The sequence below is a fragment of the Lottia gigantea genome (assembly GCF_000327385.1).
Source record: "Lottia gigantea unplaced genomic scaffold LOTGIsca_58, whole genome shotgun sequence".
NCBI lineage: Eukaryota > Metazoa > Mollusca > Gastropoda > Lottiidae > Lottia > Lottia gigantea.
This window is the reverse complement of record NW_008709979.1, coordinates 1,456,134-1,473,551: the sequence shown is the minus strand read 5'-3', so window position 1 is coordinate 1,473,551 and position 17,418 is coordinate 1,456,134. Positions and strand designations below refer to the sequence as shown.

Sequence of the window (17,418 nt, the reverse complement as noted above, 5' to 3'; positions counted from 1 at the left end):
ATGCTTCTTAAACTTCTTATAACTACAATTTCATTAAGTTCTTCTTTCGTGTTATTTCGTGACAACCAAAGGGATTCTGATCCAAATTTGAGTGCTCTCAGACAATGTACAGAGTGTAAACATCGGGAACAAAAACCATTATTGGTAAAACCAAACTGCGTGGAATGTTACTGTGATTTGGACTGTATAAAATATGGGGATTGCTGTATAGATATACTGATAGACAATAATTTACATACCAAACAAATTGATCCTGGTCTAAACTGTGTTAGCCCTGAATCGTCTGACGATATTGGGCTACTACATGTAAACACAGATCAGAACGGATATTATATGAGAAATTATTACTTCAAGTCTGAGGCTGTCAAGGCGTTTTGTGACTCTCGATTTTTTCCAGTCTCGTGTGCTGATGGTGTATCGTATGTAAATATGGAATGTGCCCTAATGAACAAGGCTAAAGACTGTACTCACTGGACTATAGAATCAGAATGTAAGGATTTGGTTTTGAATATTTCATGTAAATATTACCATGTACCACCAGTGTTTGTAGAATTACGATTGTGCGATGTTCGCAGATCTCTCGATATAATATCAACGTGCAGAAAGAAAAAGAATGAATTGACCAGACTGTGTGAAAAGTATTTCAGTTTAGTATACGGAGAGAATGGTAGGGTCTACAGAAACTATTTTTGTTATAGATGTAATATCGACGATGTAGCTTTAGTTCTCAGTCAATCAGTGAATCCTTTTATAAGTTTGACCGATTTTTCTGATACATTCAATAAAGCTGTAACCCCATGTGACGGTGAAACAGCTTGGATGGACATGTATGCAGTGAGTATTTTAAATTTTCAATTCTTTATTTTGCAACGAATTTTTAAGTTAACTTTGAGCATTGCACGATAACTATAGGTAGGTACCAAGATACCGGTTTACGAAAGACCTACTCCATTTCATTTTTGAAGGTTTAAAAGTGACAAAAATGTAACTGGAACATTTATACCGAAAATGAATTTAAAGGTTTATTGTCTATTATGACATTTCCACATTTTGTAATCAATTTCAGAATAAGTGCAGACCAGTAAAATGTTACAGCGAGAAAGTCTTGGAAAATGGATATTGTTTGAGTAACAACAGAACAGCTCTTGGTAATAAATACCAACTTTTAGTCCAGTTGAATATGACAACACGCCATCCAATACCTATTATTAGACAGATGATTGGTCATATGATGTATACGACATCAGAAAACATGTGTTCCTCAGATTATGATATTGCAGAATCAGTCCAGATATCGGAATCTACCCATTCTTTACTGTATCTTCACATATGGCTAGAAATAAATCAAGACATTCTAATAGATGATATAGAAGAAACACTTGCAAATTTAAATAGTGGAACATTTTGGAGATTTTCTTATTTGCATGTGTCTTTCAAAGTGATTCTCCATAAACTTCAGTATTCCGAAAAAACAGATAAATACCTTAGACCGGATCAAAATACTGGTTTATGTTGTAAAGAAGAAGTAAAGTTGCAGGTTTACAATAAATTAGAATATGAACCAGTATCCAATCAACTGTGGTGTTCGTATATAAAATTTGACCAATCAGAATTTATTGTTCAAGGAGATGCTGTCGTCCCCCATTTAAATTTAACTCTCAGTCTAAAAAATGGCGAGTTTTCGATATTCAAAAATAAACTGTCGGTATGTTTCGAGTTGTTTCTCTTGAAAACAAATCTGTCACGAACCAATGGAACGTATTACGTTTCTAATGAAACTGGTAGTTTTGATGTAATATTATGGTATGTAACTATTGTATGTATTTCACTCTCTATGTTCTCACTCGTACTTGTTATTATTACTTATCTTGTATTTGGCGAAATGAGATCACAACCAGGAATAAACAATCTGATCCTTTGCTGCAACCTTTTCCTAGCACAGCTCATATTAATGGTTGGATTTGATAAAACTAATCAAGTAACATTATGTAAAGCTATAGGCATAACTACTCATTTCTTGTGGCTAAGTATGCTGTTTTGGATGAATATCTGTTCTTATCATATGCTCAAAGTTTTTGTTTTTAGTAAATTTGTCATTCACTCATCAAACGGAATTGCCAAACAAAGTATAATCTATTCTATATATGGTTATGGTACACCGATTCTGATAATTATAACAACTATTGTAGCTAACGTTATACCCACGTCTGGTCACAATGTGGGATATGGCGGTAATATTTGTTATTTATCAAGTAAAGTATTAGTTCTGTTTTCATTTGTCATTCCTTTATGTTTTGTTATTTTGAGTAATGTTATTTCCTTTATTTGGACTGTTATTTCCATTCAACGTGTGAAGCAAGTTGGTAAGCAAACCGGCGAAAGAAACAATGTGTATATATATCTTAAACTATCAGTAGTTACGGGGGTGTTTTGGACTATATCTTTATTGTCGAACTTTGTTAATGCTATTGTTTTAGACTATATATCTGTCATTTTGAATGGGTCGCAGGGGGTCTTTTTACTCTGGTCGTTTGTTTTAAATAGATCAGTGTGGAACAAATGGAAAAAGAAATGTGGAAAATCTGTACCAGCCGATTCATTCACCAAGATTACATTAAAAAACACAACAACTTCAGAAATTTAACATGCAATCTGTTAATTAACATTTGGTGGCCCAATCGAAATCCATTTCTGCTGGCTAATATTAATTAAATAAATATCTATATGTGTAGAACAATTTCTTATCCCACGATCTGTATTCTTTCCTTTATATCGATCAATAGGTACGGGTCTGTTATTTCTAATAGCACGTAGAATCGTCTGGCATGGGTTAATAGGCTAGAAGTTAAACGTTAAAAAATCCATTGGACAAGGTCTCGTGCCACGCTTAGAAACTGTTGTCAGTTTTGGTAATATAATTAGTTTTTATACACCCACATGAATATGTCGGTCCGTCCGTCAACATTTCTTGTGAGCACTATAGAGACTACAGTTTTTATCTGATTTTGATAAAACTTGGTGTGATACTTTAGATGGATAAGATCTCGGTCAAGTTCGAATTTGACATATTTTCGATGAACGGTTTTTGAGATATTGCCCTTGACTTAGAACGCCTTGAAATTTGTTAAAAATTGTTCGTGAGCAGGATTGAAGCTACAGTTTTCAACCGATTCTGATGAAACTTGGTGTGATCATTGGAATTGATAAGATCTCGGACAAGTTCTAACTTGACGCATTTTCGATGAATGGTTTTTGAGTTATTGCCCTTGACTTTGTTAAAACGTGTTGAAATTTGTTAAAAACAGTTCGTGAGCAGGATTGAAACTACAGTTTTCAACCGATTCTGATGAAACTTGGTGTGATCATTGGAATTGATAAGATCTCGGACAAGTTCTAATTTGACGCATTTTTGATGAACGGTTTTTGAGTTATTGCCCTTGACTTTGTTAAAACGTGTTGAAATTTGTTAAAAATAGTTTGTGAGTAGGATTGACGCTACAGTTTTCAGCCGATTCTGATGAAACTTGGTGTGATCATTGGAATTGATATGATCTCCGACAAGTTCTAATTTGACGCATTTTCAATGAACGGTTTTTGAGTTATTGCCCTTGACTTTGTAAAAACGCGTCGAAATTTGTTAAAAATAGTTGGCGAGCAGGATTGACGCTACAGTTTTCAACCGATTCTGATGAAACTTATGATCATTGGAATTGATAAGATCTCGGACAAGTTCTAACTTGATGCATTTTTGATGAACGGTTTTTGAGTTATTACCCTTGACTTTGTAAAAACGCGTCAAAATTTGTTCGTGAGCACAATAGAAGCTACAGTTTTCAACCGATTCTGATGAAACTTGGTGTGATCATTGAAATTTATAAGATCTCGGACAAGTTCTAACTTGACGCATTTTTGATGAAATGTTTTTGAGTTATTGCCATTAACTTAGGAAATACGCGTCAAAATTTGTTTGTGAGCACAATAGAAGCTACAGTTTTCAACCGATTCTGATGAAACTTGGTGTGATCATTGGAATTGATAAGATCTCGTACAAGTTCTAACTTGACGCATTTTTGATGAAATGTTTTTGAGTTATTGCCATTAACTTAGGAAATACGCGTCAAAATTTGTTTGTGAGCACAATAGAAGCTACAGTTTTCAACCGATTTTGATGAAACTTGGAGTGATCATTCGAATTGATAAGATAAATTCTAACATGATATATTTTTGATGAACATTTTTTGAGTTATTGCCATTGACTTTGATTTAATTGTTTGTTGTATTTGGGTTATTGATATTGATTTTAAAAAATTTTGTGGAATTACTCAGCATAAATAATTTCTTCAATATGAGAAAATTCGTACTTTAGTCACTAAAGACTGTATCATTTCTGCCAGCTGCCAGTGGGCGTATGTCCTTGCATCGCAAGCTATCTTTAATTTATATTGAAATAATTGATGATCTAACTGTATTAAAGACTTGAGATTGTTTATTATAGATTGTATTTAAATTGATAGATATAGTAATAAACCAATACAACTATTAACTTTCACTTATATTTTACTGGATTTAAAATGTTTCGATAGATTAGCAAGAATAGCACTTGGTTTGAGAATTGGTCAGTATCAAAGATCCATTGGGACAATGAATGGTATGAAAAACTAATAAAACCGATTGGCCAACTGAAAATCCAAGAAAGTGTCCAATGTTCGTATTTTGCTTAAAAGTATTTGTAGTTGCCCGATTTGCATGATGTGCATCACTTCATGCGAATTTTTATGTTTTCAAGTTGATCAACAGATATTTTTCTCACTTTGTATATTGATATAATGGCTGTGTGGCTATGGAAGACTTAACAGCCCAAATATTAAGACGTCTTAATCCTTAATACTTAGTCCGTAATGCTTAATTCCTACTGCTTCATTTTGTTGGTCATTTTTGACATTTCTTCTTTTAGATCATAAAAATCAAAATTCGTTCTTTTTTCAAGTAAAAATTGTAAAGCTTAATTAAAAAACACAAGTGTCTCGTTACATTAAATCAAATACAAATAAAATCATTCCCAGCAAATATTGCTTAATATTTCAACAAATAAATTTCTAATGTATCATGTATTTGGTGAAATGTTGGTGAACTAATGATCATTTTGTAAAATAAATCTCGAAAATGACCAACAAATGAAGCAGTAGAGATTAAGACGCCTTAATATTGGTCTGTTCGATCTTCCATATATGGCGATAATTCGGTAATACCTTCGACGCTATGGCTATTTGAAGATTTCTCTTGGCTTGCTGGTCTCTATAGGACAAATTTTAATGGAGTTTTACGTCTTACTGTTCTAGATATCGTGTACATAGTAATCATTAGCGCACTCCAGTTATTGATATTCTTTAAATTTTAGGTGTAAGAAGGGCTAATTAATCAAATAATATATATATATATATATTTTTCTTTGTGTATTTTTGCTTTTACATAATAAATAAAAGGAGAGAAATATTTCTTTGCTTGATTAAGTTAAATGGGACTTATGGCTTTGAAAGTGGGTCGCAACTCTCGTTTCAGACCACAGCAAAATAAACTACATTGCATATTCTAGATGTTAGGATTATTCAGGTGAACGTCAAATAGAGGGAGCTTCGTTAACCAAGTATTATGTAGCCTATTTGAGTTTCCATTTGGCGAGTCATCGATTCTTCTGCTTTGTATATCGTCTTCACTCCAGAAGGGCGGGGTGGTTTTGTGACGTCGACTTTGCGACTTAATAAGAGTTTTGTCCATGACTGCGACGAATTCGATGATATGCTTTCAATCGCCAGTCGATCCGAGCCCACCTTCTCAAAAACAAAAGATAAATCGAATCTGAATAGTGGTACGAGTACTTCAAATTCTACCTCAATCCAACCAAATATCCCAGTAATTCACATTTCACTAAGCATTCAGAGCAACACAAACAACCAGGTGGTATTTATAGGTGATCGGTATCGATCTTGGAACATCATGTTATTTTGAATAACACTTCTTACAATAATAGACTTCATTACGCCACAAATTCCTTTTGATTCGTTCGTATAATAGAATTTAATATTTAGGTGTATTTTTGTGTTGTCTGGTTGTGAGACCCATGATTAAATTTTTGAAACAAAAACTATGGCTTAGGCAAGCTTCATATTGATGAACTATATGAATATTCATTCTTCTTGTCCTGTATTTCTACCCGATACAATATAATGCATTCAACTGGACAAAAAGATTTTATTTGTACAAAACTGTTCTTCTACGTAATGGTGTAAGGATAATTTCAAAATATGAAAGTTAAACAGATGAGTATAATATGTAACAATAGGCCTATAATAACTTATGAGGTAAAGTAAATAATTAATGTTCAAGAATTCTCTGAAATAATTATTTCATGTTGTGAGTATAAAGGTTTAGATGGGATTTTGTTTATATGATGGTGAGACCCGTTTATTGTCTTAATATATCCTGGTAACTCACAATTGCAAGCCCCATATATATTATATCTACGTGGTCAAATATGGATGCCAGATATATAACGCACTATATCATTAATTCAATACTTGACTGGCTTTCGTTGTCTATGTCAGTTACAGCACAATTACTAGAGCTAAATGTTTCGGTGGGTAAAGCACTATCTCCAGATTCACTACAAGCATACCAAGGAGCATTGGGGTTATCGCCCTTATCCCGTCTCACGTCGAATACTTTCTTGGGGTGTGTTAATATGTCGTCTCTAAATGCAACGTTTTCATAAACTGCCGATAATTTAACAGGCGATTTCATTTCCATGTAGACATTGTCATCATTCACATATTGCACATGTCTCGTAATTTTCTTTCTTTTCTCTCCTGTTAATCTGTTTATATTTGCACTTTTATCCTTCTCTGATCTAGCGTCAACATCGTTCAAGTTTATTTGAATTTTACGAGGTTTGATTGTCGTGGTTTTACCTTTCTTACGAACTGGACGTCGATATGAACATGAATCTGTGTCGCTTTCGGTTTGAGGTCTGTATTTTTGTCTGGTGATTTTAGTGACAGGAAGTCGTGACCATTCCAGATTCCTACCTTGAATAGCATTTCCATCGTCCAAATACCAATTGTGTGAATCTTTTCTCAAAAGCGAATTGCACTGATCAGGAGATAATGGTGTCCGTCTTGCGTTCTGAATTTTGCCATCTATTCCTTCCCAGCTGTCGGTTAATAATGTCTTCGGTACTTGATTTTCCCAATTTTGCGAAAGAGAGTCAGTATCACTACCAGTACTTGAAAACCTATCACGGCCAATACTATGTGAGTCACTGCTATATTCAGACCACGAGTCACAATGAAAATGATACTGTTGGTCCATGTATCGCCGGTGAACGTAGGTTCCAGAGGATATAAAACTGATAACGGAGCGTCTTTCCTCTTCGGACATTGTCTCTAAGTTTCGGACGTCAAAATTTGGATTTGATAAGGCTGTGCTGATCGTTGAATTTCTATCTCCGGGTACAGATGATTCCGCAAATGAGTCTTGTAGAAGATTTTTGAAATACTGATCTTGAATTAGACGCTGGTCATACTGACTTAACCAACCCGTATTGAAAGGCCTTTGGTGTTCTTTATTATGCTTAACACAAACACTAAGTTTACAATTGATACATTCCTCACTGTCAGATGCTCCGTATTTAACATCATTACTTACATCAGAGCAATGAACATGAAAAAATTTGTAATAAATACACATTGCTACAACACTGACGAAAAATGAACTTGCGGTGATAAATATCAATAAATATTTGTAACCTGTTTGAACATCAGGTACCATAAACATCCACACAGCACACAACGTTGCATTTTCAAAGAACATTATGATATAGAATAATGTGTATCGGAAGGCTGCATTGTCTCTATTGATGTTCACGAAACAGAAAATATAGACATAAGCTGCAACCATCCCTTTTATAATTCGATAAAATCCAGTTCCACTGACACTTGAAATAACAGAAGTACACACACACAAGCACATTGTAATCCAATGGAATGATATGACAAGAAAAATCCAATATTTGTAAAGTGAAGCAAACAAAGCTAATGATATAATTCGAGAACCTAGTTCACTTATCCTCCAGACAAGACGAAACACAGATCCAGGCCAAGTAATGACTAACATATCTGATTCACATGTTTTATATTTTCTTCTGTAACTAGCTACAGCCCAGGCAGACGAGAATAATGTTACACTAATAGAAACGCAAAACATCCACGATCTGGATATCGGAGACTCATTAAGAAATAAATATGTATGTATAAGTAACAAGGGCAATCCTGAAGTTAGAGCATACATAAATCTCAACAGAAATAACTCAGATAAACTTTTCTTTTTCATAACTACGAAATGTTCTTTTAAGATCGAAATGTGGCGCCAACAGAATCCTAATTGAACCACATGTATAAAAGTCATTAATGCATGACGCCATAACGTTGTGGAATCACCTTGTCGTTGAAGATAAAAGATGGCGGATGCTAGTTGAACACTGACTAATGGAATTATGATCAATCCAGTTGTTAGACTGAACCAGACACGACCACCACCTATATTCCAAAGGGTATAGGCAAAATAGATATTGAAACCTAGTTCTGTTATATGGGATAATAATGATAATAGTATATATGCGTTGAAACACGATCTAGAACACAATTTCCCCATCTTTATGACTATCGAACATTCCTTATCCGTTTCATTTATTTCCTTATGAGCATTTTTTCACTAAAATATTTTCCATCATTCCAGCTTGTTTGTCGAAATAATCATTGTTTTCATACCAACATACGTCATCAAATGAAGCAGTGTGCACTGAAATACTATTCACTTGTTTAAAAGGTTAATGTGTCCAAGGCAATATATTAAAAGTCACCACAGGACATTCTATATAACCCCTTAGTATTTAACTTGTCACCTGTTGAAATATGAGAGGAAAGGTATTTTTCTGTGACTGTGTTTCACTATTTAAACCAGTCAAATAAAGACTGGTCGTAGTGTATTGAAAGAACACGTTGTAAAATGATTGTGTCTTATAGATGGTGGTTTAAGATAAACATGACCACACAGTTAACACAATTTTATTTTATTCTTTGTATTTATTCTTTTGTCTATTCGCCAGCTTTGGTCAGATATGATATTTCATTACTCCAAGGTAACCAATTCATCGATCAACTGCAAAACAAAGATGGAATAGTGTGAATAGCAACCATTATTAGGTCAAAGTTTTATTGCTCGAAGAAGAATCTTTTAATTTTAATAAAAAAAAAATTGTGTTAACCATACCTCTCCTCACTTTTAAAATAATATAATGTCTACCACCGGGAATATATTATCTAGTCTCACGACTAGTATAACAGTTGACCTGCAAGTTCCCCGAAAACAAAGAACATATTGCTTAGTGTAACAACTAGTGCAAGGTATGTCTATTATACATTGACAAGTAAACTACTTATATCATCATACATGTCAATCAATCAATTTTTATACTTTGATGTTCTCCGTTCCACTTCAATAATCTTGAATAGAAACTAAAAGGCTTTAAAAATATAACTACGAACACGAAAGCGATGCGACTCACTTAAATAACACGAAAAATATTCCCACACCTTGAATAAGGAAACTAATGACGATATAGAAAGAGATAATATCATAACCAAACTATCACAAAATATATTTCTTAAATTCTAGGTATTGCCGTAAGTCAGAACACCTCAATTTCAACATTTACATTAGGTATATATATTTCAACTAGAGAAAGCTTGTTATCTGATAAGGTCATAATCTATATTGCCATTAGCGAGCTTTCATTTATAATAAGGGATATTATGTTAATTAGATATATTCATTAACATATCACATGATAAATCTGTTATCTTTCATTATCTCATTAAAGATATAATACAATTTAAATATTGTCTGATGGTTATTATAATGAATACCAAAGATAAATGGACAATGCCTATTATCCATTTATTTGGTGGCAATCGTCAGAAAGACTCTCACGACGATACGACGATACGACCTTAGATAAGCACACTCACAAAATATACCAATAGATACTTATTTTATAAGTGTAAATGGATATCACTGAGATTCAATTTGTGCTGCCTTTCTAACTTTTCGTGTCCCACAAGCTAGTATCCATAATCTTGTAAACTCGATCTCCTCTATTTAAAGACACCCTCACCTATTTTTGTTTTGAAGTGTTGAACGTAGAGCGATGAACCTTGTAAAAAGAAAACAATGTTTACATCCCAACACTTTCAACTCTCCTTACCCTACTTTACTATTGTGTGAACTTTCTTAAAATCTCCATAGTGTCAATAGGGAGTTAAAGTGTCGTAAAGGATATGTAATTTAATTGTTAAAAGACTTGGGGAGATTTGAATTATGTTATTTTTCCCCTTTTTTAAAAATGTAAATCGCAAATACGTAGCCTATATTGAAAAACCTTAATAACATCCTTTTGGAAGATTTCTCATTGAAGAAAATATAACTTTCATACATGACAGATCTTTAAATTCATAGCTTTTACTATTAGTGTCATAAGAGTGATAATAAAAGTATGAGAATATTTCATATTAGGATATTTGTCAGAGTTGACTAATTTCGAATGAATATATTTGAATACTCCTTTATATTATGAGTTTACTTGTTGAAAATATATAATTCATTTTCACGATGAAAACCATCTATTTACTTCATGCATATTATATTTTTCTAGCTCTCTTCATTCTGTTACTTTTCTTATATATCTTATTTACAAACAAAATGCATATTGAATTAAATGACTATCGCAACAAATGAGATAAGCAAATATCAAATATTGTAAATTGAAATATAATACATGTATATGTCTAAGTATGTTTAAGGAAAATAGCAAACATTTAAAGTAAAGTTTACATAAAGTTCATATCATATGTCCAAGGAGGTTTCCCACGAATAATAATCGCATATACTGTATACATGAACTACAAATTTAGAAGCTAAAGAAAGAGTAATTTAGAAGCTATTTAATATACCAGTTCGGTCTCGTTATTTTTTCGCAAAGAAGATGTTGAATATTTTTCCGTCAAAACGGCCCCTTTGTTCTTTAAATCATTTAAAAAAAATTTACGTTACATCATAATTTTGTTGAGTTCATTCGTGCATAGGTTTCGAAAACGCCCTCGAATATACCCTCAAATGATGCACGTCGAGGGGCTAAAATGTGCGTGGTCGTTTAAATGGGACAATAGACCAAGGTCCCGTATACTATAAAATGTGTTATTAGCTTCGTCAATGGATTTCGACCATTTGCAATCATACGGCGATTAAAAAATGTACTAGGTCGTCTAGCAGACAAACGTAAAATTACAGATTCGTAAACTTTCGTCCACATTCCTCGACCTATGTGACCATATTGCGTTCCCACGGCGCTCTCGCCACGACTATTACGAACTAAGCACGATCTTATTTCTAACCGTGGGCTTGGTAGGAGCGTTCTGGCGTAAGCTAAGTGCAGCTGGAATAAGAGGAGACTTACTAAACTGGTTCACCTTATACCACTTTTCATTATGAAATACTTCCACACTTATGATTGATTTACTTCCCCATATGAAAAGTTCATTAGCTACTATTAATGTTTCGCCAATGTTGTTTGGATTTCGGCTTTGGTTTTGCAGTGCGGATCGTTAGTACTGTACACGGTTTATTTATGGTGCAAGACCGATTACACTGCTGTTGATGACATATGAGCAGCAGATTTGCATGTCACTTGATTATACGATGAACTAATTCTCTCGAGAAGCCGTTACACCGGCTTGGGCACCGGCAATCGTGAAGTAAAAAGCAGAAGTCCTATAAAATTAAAAAACTTCACACCAGTCGCTATCAACCTGCGACATATGCGAACATATTGTGTTCTGCCCCTCAAGTCAATTGGGAGCCATCACGCTACTAGCGTAGTAAGAATACGTTTCCTGTCTGATGAGGCTATTACGAAAAAACAATGTGACAATATGTTCCTCACGAACTGTACTATTTTCTAAGGTCATCAACTATAAATTTTAATGAAATTAGACCTCGACATTCATTTGCACCGTCACTGACGTGATAATGTTTTCAATACTCACGTGTTATTGTTTTTCTTACAGTTTCCATTTTAATAGTTTTTTAAAGGGTTAATATAAATGGATTAATTATTTAATGAAGCCAAACTGTGAGTGTGTATGTTTTATTTTAATAGGTTACGCATCGAATTGCGTGCGATATTTATTGTGAAGAATATTTTAAATGCCATTTCAATTATATACTTAAAAAGCGTTTCTCTGAGGATTATTGGGGGTCCAAGAATTTATAGTCAGTCAAATGATATTATGTGATATGTGAATAACATTTTATGTTTCTGGCAAAAAAAAACAAAAAAAACTACCAGAACTTGTTAAAAAACAACAATGTACTATTTATTGAAGTCAAATTCTATAGTCTAAGCTCAAGCCAAGTTTATTTTGGCAGGGGCAAGTTTGGCAAGCTACCTACTTACTTGCCCCTGGTTTTATGTATGAATGTATTTCATGACTTCGGCAATTAAGTGCAATTTTTTTTCCATCAGAATATGCATGATGCGATACATGAAAACTGAACATTTGTTAAACATACCTGACACAACACTTTGAGAAATAGAACAAATTGTCCACCTCCGAGAAATTGGCATCGTGTCATACGGATATCAAAAACATAAGAGTGCGTTGCTTTCGAATGTGTCAACGCTTCCAAAATACTACGCCGTTGATAAAGAAATGATAAGCCCATCAAACATTAAACAAATATCTTTGAAAGGATTGTAATTTTACACCATTCCAATTTTCAATCAGACGTCTGAGTTTGACGTCACTAATTGCGAAGTACGCCTTATCACATCAGAACCTTCACAAAAGTTGCAGGGGGGTAGCTGATGAAAATATGTTTACATGTGTTTGATTTTAACAGTTCGGAAGGGAACTGATCATAAATGTTATATTATTTTTTTCCAAACACAAAGTTAGTCGTTAAAAAAACATCTTCGATGACAGTAAAAACGTGTCATTTTATGTTTTTCGTTAGTTTTGGATGGCATCCTACGGGCACATGAGCAATCTTGGTCGGAGACTTTTGTCGCCGATTAGACCCATGTCTTGAGTTCAAACGACTGGCACGGGAACACGAGGAGACAAAAATCAAAATCCACCATGTGAATAATCACGTGCGGAGCATGCAATTGAAAGGAAAATGATTCTGATTGGATGATAACAGTCTGTCTTGCAGACGATAAAACTATCGGAGACAATTATCAAACTTGTTTTATATTATAAATCCTGTCGGCGACACGATAATCTTGTCGTGGAAGCACGGGCAAACGCGAGATTTTACTCAAGATTCGAGTCGGGGACAAAAATCTCCGACCAAGACCGCTCGTGTGCCCGCAACTTTAGGGAAGTTGTGAATAGAGTACCCCTGTATTTTCTTGCTTAGATGTCAATTGCTTCGACTAGCAAAGAAATCAGCGCAGAAAGAACAAGCTGTTGCGTGACGAACCAATTGAGACACGTATTCTCCATATACTGACGAAAGCGAAATCTTGCTGTATATAAAAGAGAAAATCAAATCATCACGCTTGTCATATAATTTTACAAGTTGCTGTAGTTTTGGTCATATTCAAGACGCATTTTTTAATTTCTAATTCATCGGTATATTTACTACATTAAGGGATTATTTAAGCAGAGAACATGTACCGTTTAGAGTTATCGGATTATATAAGGATCCTGTTATGTTATATATGACACCAGGTATTTAGGCACCTCTTTGTATTTTCACTCATTTCCATGAAACGTTGTTTGTATTCGGAAAATCATAGAGATTGGGATATCAACCGATGTATATTTTCTTTTCGGTGAAATATGAAATTTCAAAGTACTGTTTATACATTCATATTATTTCCTATTCAAGTGTTGAAGGGCCTAGTCATCCCGAAGGGTCGAGCTCAAAGTTGAATATCAAGGTTAATAGGGCAAAACTATCTGAAAATATTATTTCCAATCTGAAAATAATCATAGATCAAAACCACTGATGTTAATCATCAAAGCCTTGATCAATCTATAATAGAATCTCAAAATCGCAAAAGAGCGATAGAAGGAATACGTTTTACGATTACAGCACGGACCTTTAATTTTAGGTCAGGTTTATACAGCGAACCTTGTAAGTGTATAATCAAATTTAAGATGGAATCAAACATTTTAGAACCGCTTGAATTCATCTTCAATATTATGCCCTAGTGAGTAGGGTTTTGAAATTGTGGTAACAGCCTATACTTTTTTAACAAAATTCTAACTGTCAAAAAATCGCGAAATTCATATTTAAAACAGATTCACCAGATGTCCTTTTTGTTGATAATCTAGTTATAAACGATATCATAGCGTCATTCTCACAGTTGACAGTTCAAGTACTTCGATACTGAGATTATACGTGAATAAAACATTATAGGAGTATATAAATGAATATTTATGCATAAGACTACGAATATTTTAAATTATACAGGGTTTGATCGAAATATTAATTATTTGACTAGGTTGCGTTCGTTTTGGCATTAGAACCTGATACATCGACAAAATCACGCAAGTCTCAATCATTCAAGATTTCATTGATACGCAGATCATATATCTTCTATGATTCTGATTGAATCTGTATCCTTTATCGTTGTAAGAAGTCGATTTTCGCATGTCCAGCCAAGCCACGGGCAGTATCCCTACTAAAAATATTCATGGAAATCATCGAAAGAATATTAGTAACATTTCTTTTTTTATTAGGATCAACATAATGTGCAACCTCTTTCACATTCAAAATGAAATGAAATGAATGGAGTGTTACGTCCTGCTTTTCTGCACCATTTCACATTTAAAGCAAAGTCCATAGATAAAACGCCAGAATTGAAGTTTTTCTGAAGGTATTTAATGCGTAACAAATAGAAGCTTCTGTTTCGATCACAATATTGTGGACCAGTACAAGAGCGGACCGAACAGTAACATGTAATATTGACACACATTTGACGACAACATAATCATATCAACATTGTAATAAGGTATTTGGACAACTAATATTTAAGGTGGCAGATGCGCCATATGTTTTTAACCAATTTGAGCTTCTAATCCACGTGTGTTCAGAATTATCCGCTAAAAGTTATCAGTTCAAAAGACTAGTCGTCTTTTCTTGAGACACTTCCATATATAGTAAGGACATCTATGGAAATAAGATAAGAAATTCCTAGTTGTGGGACTTTGCTACCGCAAAGTCCCAGTTTGTTATCGAAATGTCACTTGAAGTCCAAAATCGAATTTGTCGAATAACTTCCGGTGAAATTTATCAAAATAAACGGAATTTCGTTGATCGATATAAAATAAAAATCTATGGCCGATTTTGAAATAAAATTCCGACCGGAAGTGATACTTTGGCCGCCATTTTGATTTTCCTGAAACTCTTCGATTTTTATTCAGCCAATTTGGCTGAACCGAATTTCAAAGTTTTGGTGTCAAATGAAAGAACATAAAAATTAAGAAAGATCGCAGGAAGCCGATTTTTGAATTTCGATTTTGCTTTTTTGCAATTTGCGATTGAATTTTTTCAATATTTGATGGCGTATATCACGCGACCTTGACCTTTGATGACCTTGACCTTTATAGGGTCAAAGGTCATTGACCTTGGCTATCTTTTGATACTTTGACCTTTGACCCCCAACATGTACTTCCGGTTTTATAGCTATCCGTAAAAAGCCAAATTCGCAACTTTGGACTGCTCTAGCACGTGACCTAATTAACCTAGAGGGTTAATTTTTTCGGTTTCCTAATGTGCTTTTCATGCACTTTACATAGATATAGAACAATTGCTTTTTTAAAGCAAAATTGAAATTGGTGATTTTTTCAAATTTGAGTTTTGTTTTACCATATTTGTGTCATTTTGATCTTGGTGTATGTATATCTTATGACCTATTTTATGTAGAACCTTGATATTTGGAATACAACTAGACACTTTGAATATGAATTCACCTATGACAAAAAAATTGGGGTGGGCGTGGCACATCCGGGTTGAATTACTAATTGTTTACATTTTGGGGCTGGGGCATAACTCGCATAGGATACGTTTGTTAAAAAAGGGCCTTTGCACACGATGACCTCATCCTTTTGGCCAGTTTGTGTTAACAGCTCAGTTGTTTCAGCTTTATAGTTCCAAAAAAGGATCAGGTTTTAACATTTGGATATTTTCATTTTTCGATTTTGACCTTTGTTGACATTTGTTGACCTATATCTTTTGACCTGAATAATGTAGAAGCTTGAAATTTAAAACACAACATAACAATTGGAATATCAATTACCCTATGCAAAAACAATTAAGGTGGGCGTGGCACATCTGGGTTATATTACTCATTATTGATATTTTTGGCCAGGAGCATAACTCGCAAAGTATACGTTTGTTCAAAATGGAACTTTGCATACAATTACCTCATATTGTGAGCCACTTTGTCTTAGAATTTCGGTTGTTTCCGCTTCTTAGTTCAAAAAAAGGAACAGGTTTTGGAAATTCAAAATTTTCAATTTTTGACCTTGACCTTTGTTGACCTTGACCTTTGTAGGATCAAACGTCATTGGCATTGGCTATCTATTTGTACTTTCATATTTGCTGTCCTATGTCAACTTCCGGTTTTATAGTCGTGTGCAATTAGAAATTTTGATGACGTATATCTCTTGATCTTGATCTTTTTAGACCTTCTATTTTACAAGATCAAAGGTCATTGACGTTGGCTATCTGCTGATACTTTCATTTGTGAGGTCTGACGTCTACTTCCGGTATTAGAATCTTCTAAAAAAATGAAAATTTCTCAACTTTAGACTGTTCTTGCGCTTGATCTAATTATCGTGGAAGGTTGATTTTTTCGGGGTCTTTTGCATTTTGCCACATTTGCAAAGTCCCACTCTGTGCCACGAGTGGCTCTAGTTTTAGTTATTTTAAAAAGAAATTACGCGATTTTCGTACATTTCTAGTACTTTTAAATACTATTTACATACAGTCAAGACTCAAATGAACCCCCCAAAATGGCCCGTCTATCCCTTTAAGACATTGCCCAAAATAACCGTTTTATACATGTATTTATTTACTTATTAATGCATTTACATGTCCTTTACCTGCTTATATGTATAAATTACAATTGCATTGCCAAATTTTGAATAAAAGCATGCTTTTGAATAAAGTGATAGGTTATAATATGTTTTACACTTTTCGAATATAATACACATTATGGACTAAGTGGGATAGAAGTAGTTAACAACACAATTTTATGGATAGATACTTCTAGAATATTTAGTACTTCAA

The 17,418-nt window shown here is 33.9% G+C and overlaps 2 protein-coding genes across 2 annotated transcripts; one reads left to right on the top strand and one right to left on the bottom strand.

The window, feature by feature from the left end:
* On the top strand, window positions 1-2,644 carry LOTGIDRAFT_166485 (hypothetical protein; the record flags this gene model as incomplete). Its single annotated transcript, XM_009063547.1, has 2 exons — window positions 1-834; window positions 1,067-2,644. 2 exons carry the CDS (start codon window positions 1-3, stop codon window positions 2,642-2,644), a joined length of 2,412 nt encoding a protein of 803 aa, XP_009061795.1.
* A 5,072-nt stretch (window positions 2,645-7,716) lies between these two features.
* On the bottom strand, window positions 7,717-8,259 carry LOTGIDRAFT_127530 (hypothetical protein; the record flags this gene model as incomplete). Its single annotated transcript, XM_009063546.1, has 1 exon — window positions 7,717-8,259. A coding segment is annotated over one exon (543 nt), but the record flags the coding sequence as incomplete, so codon positions are not given.
* Window positions 8,260-17,418: the final 9,159 nt, after the last annotated feature.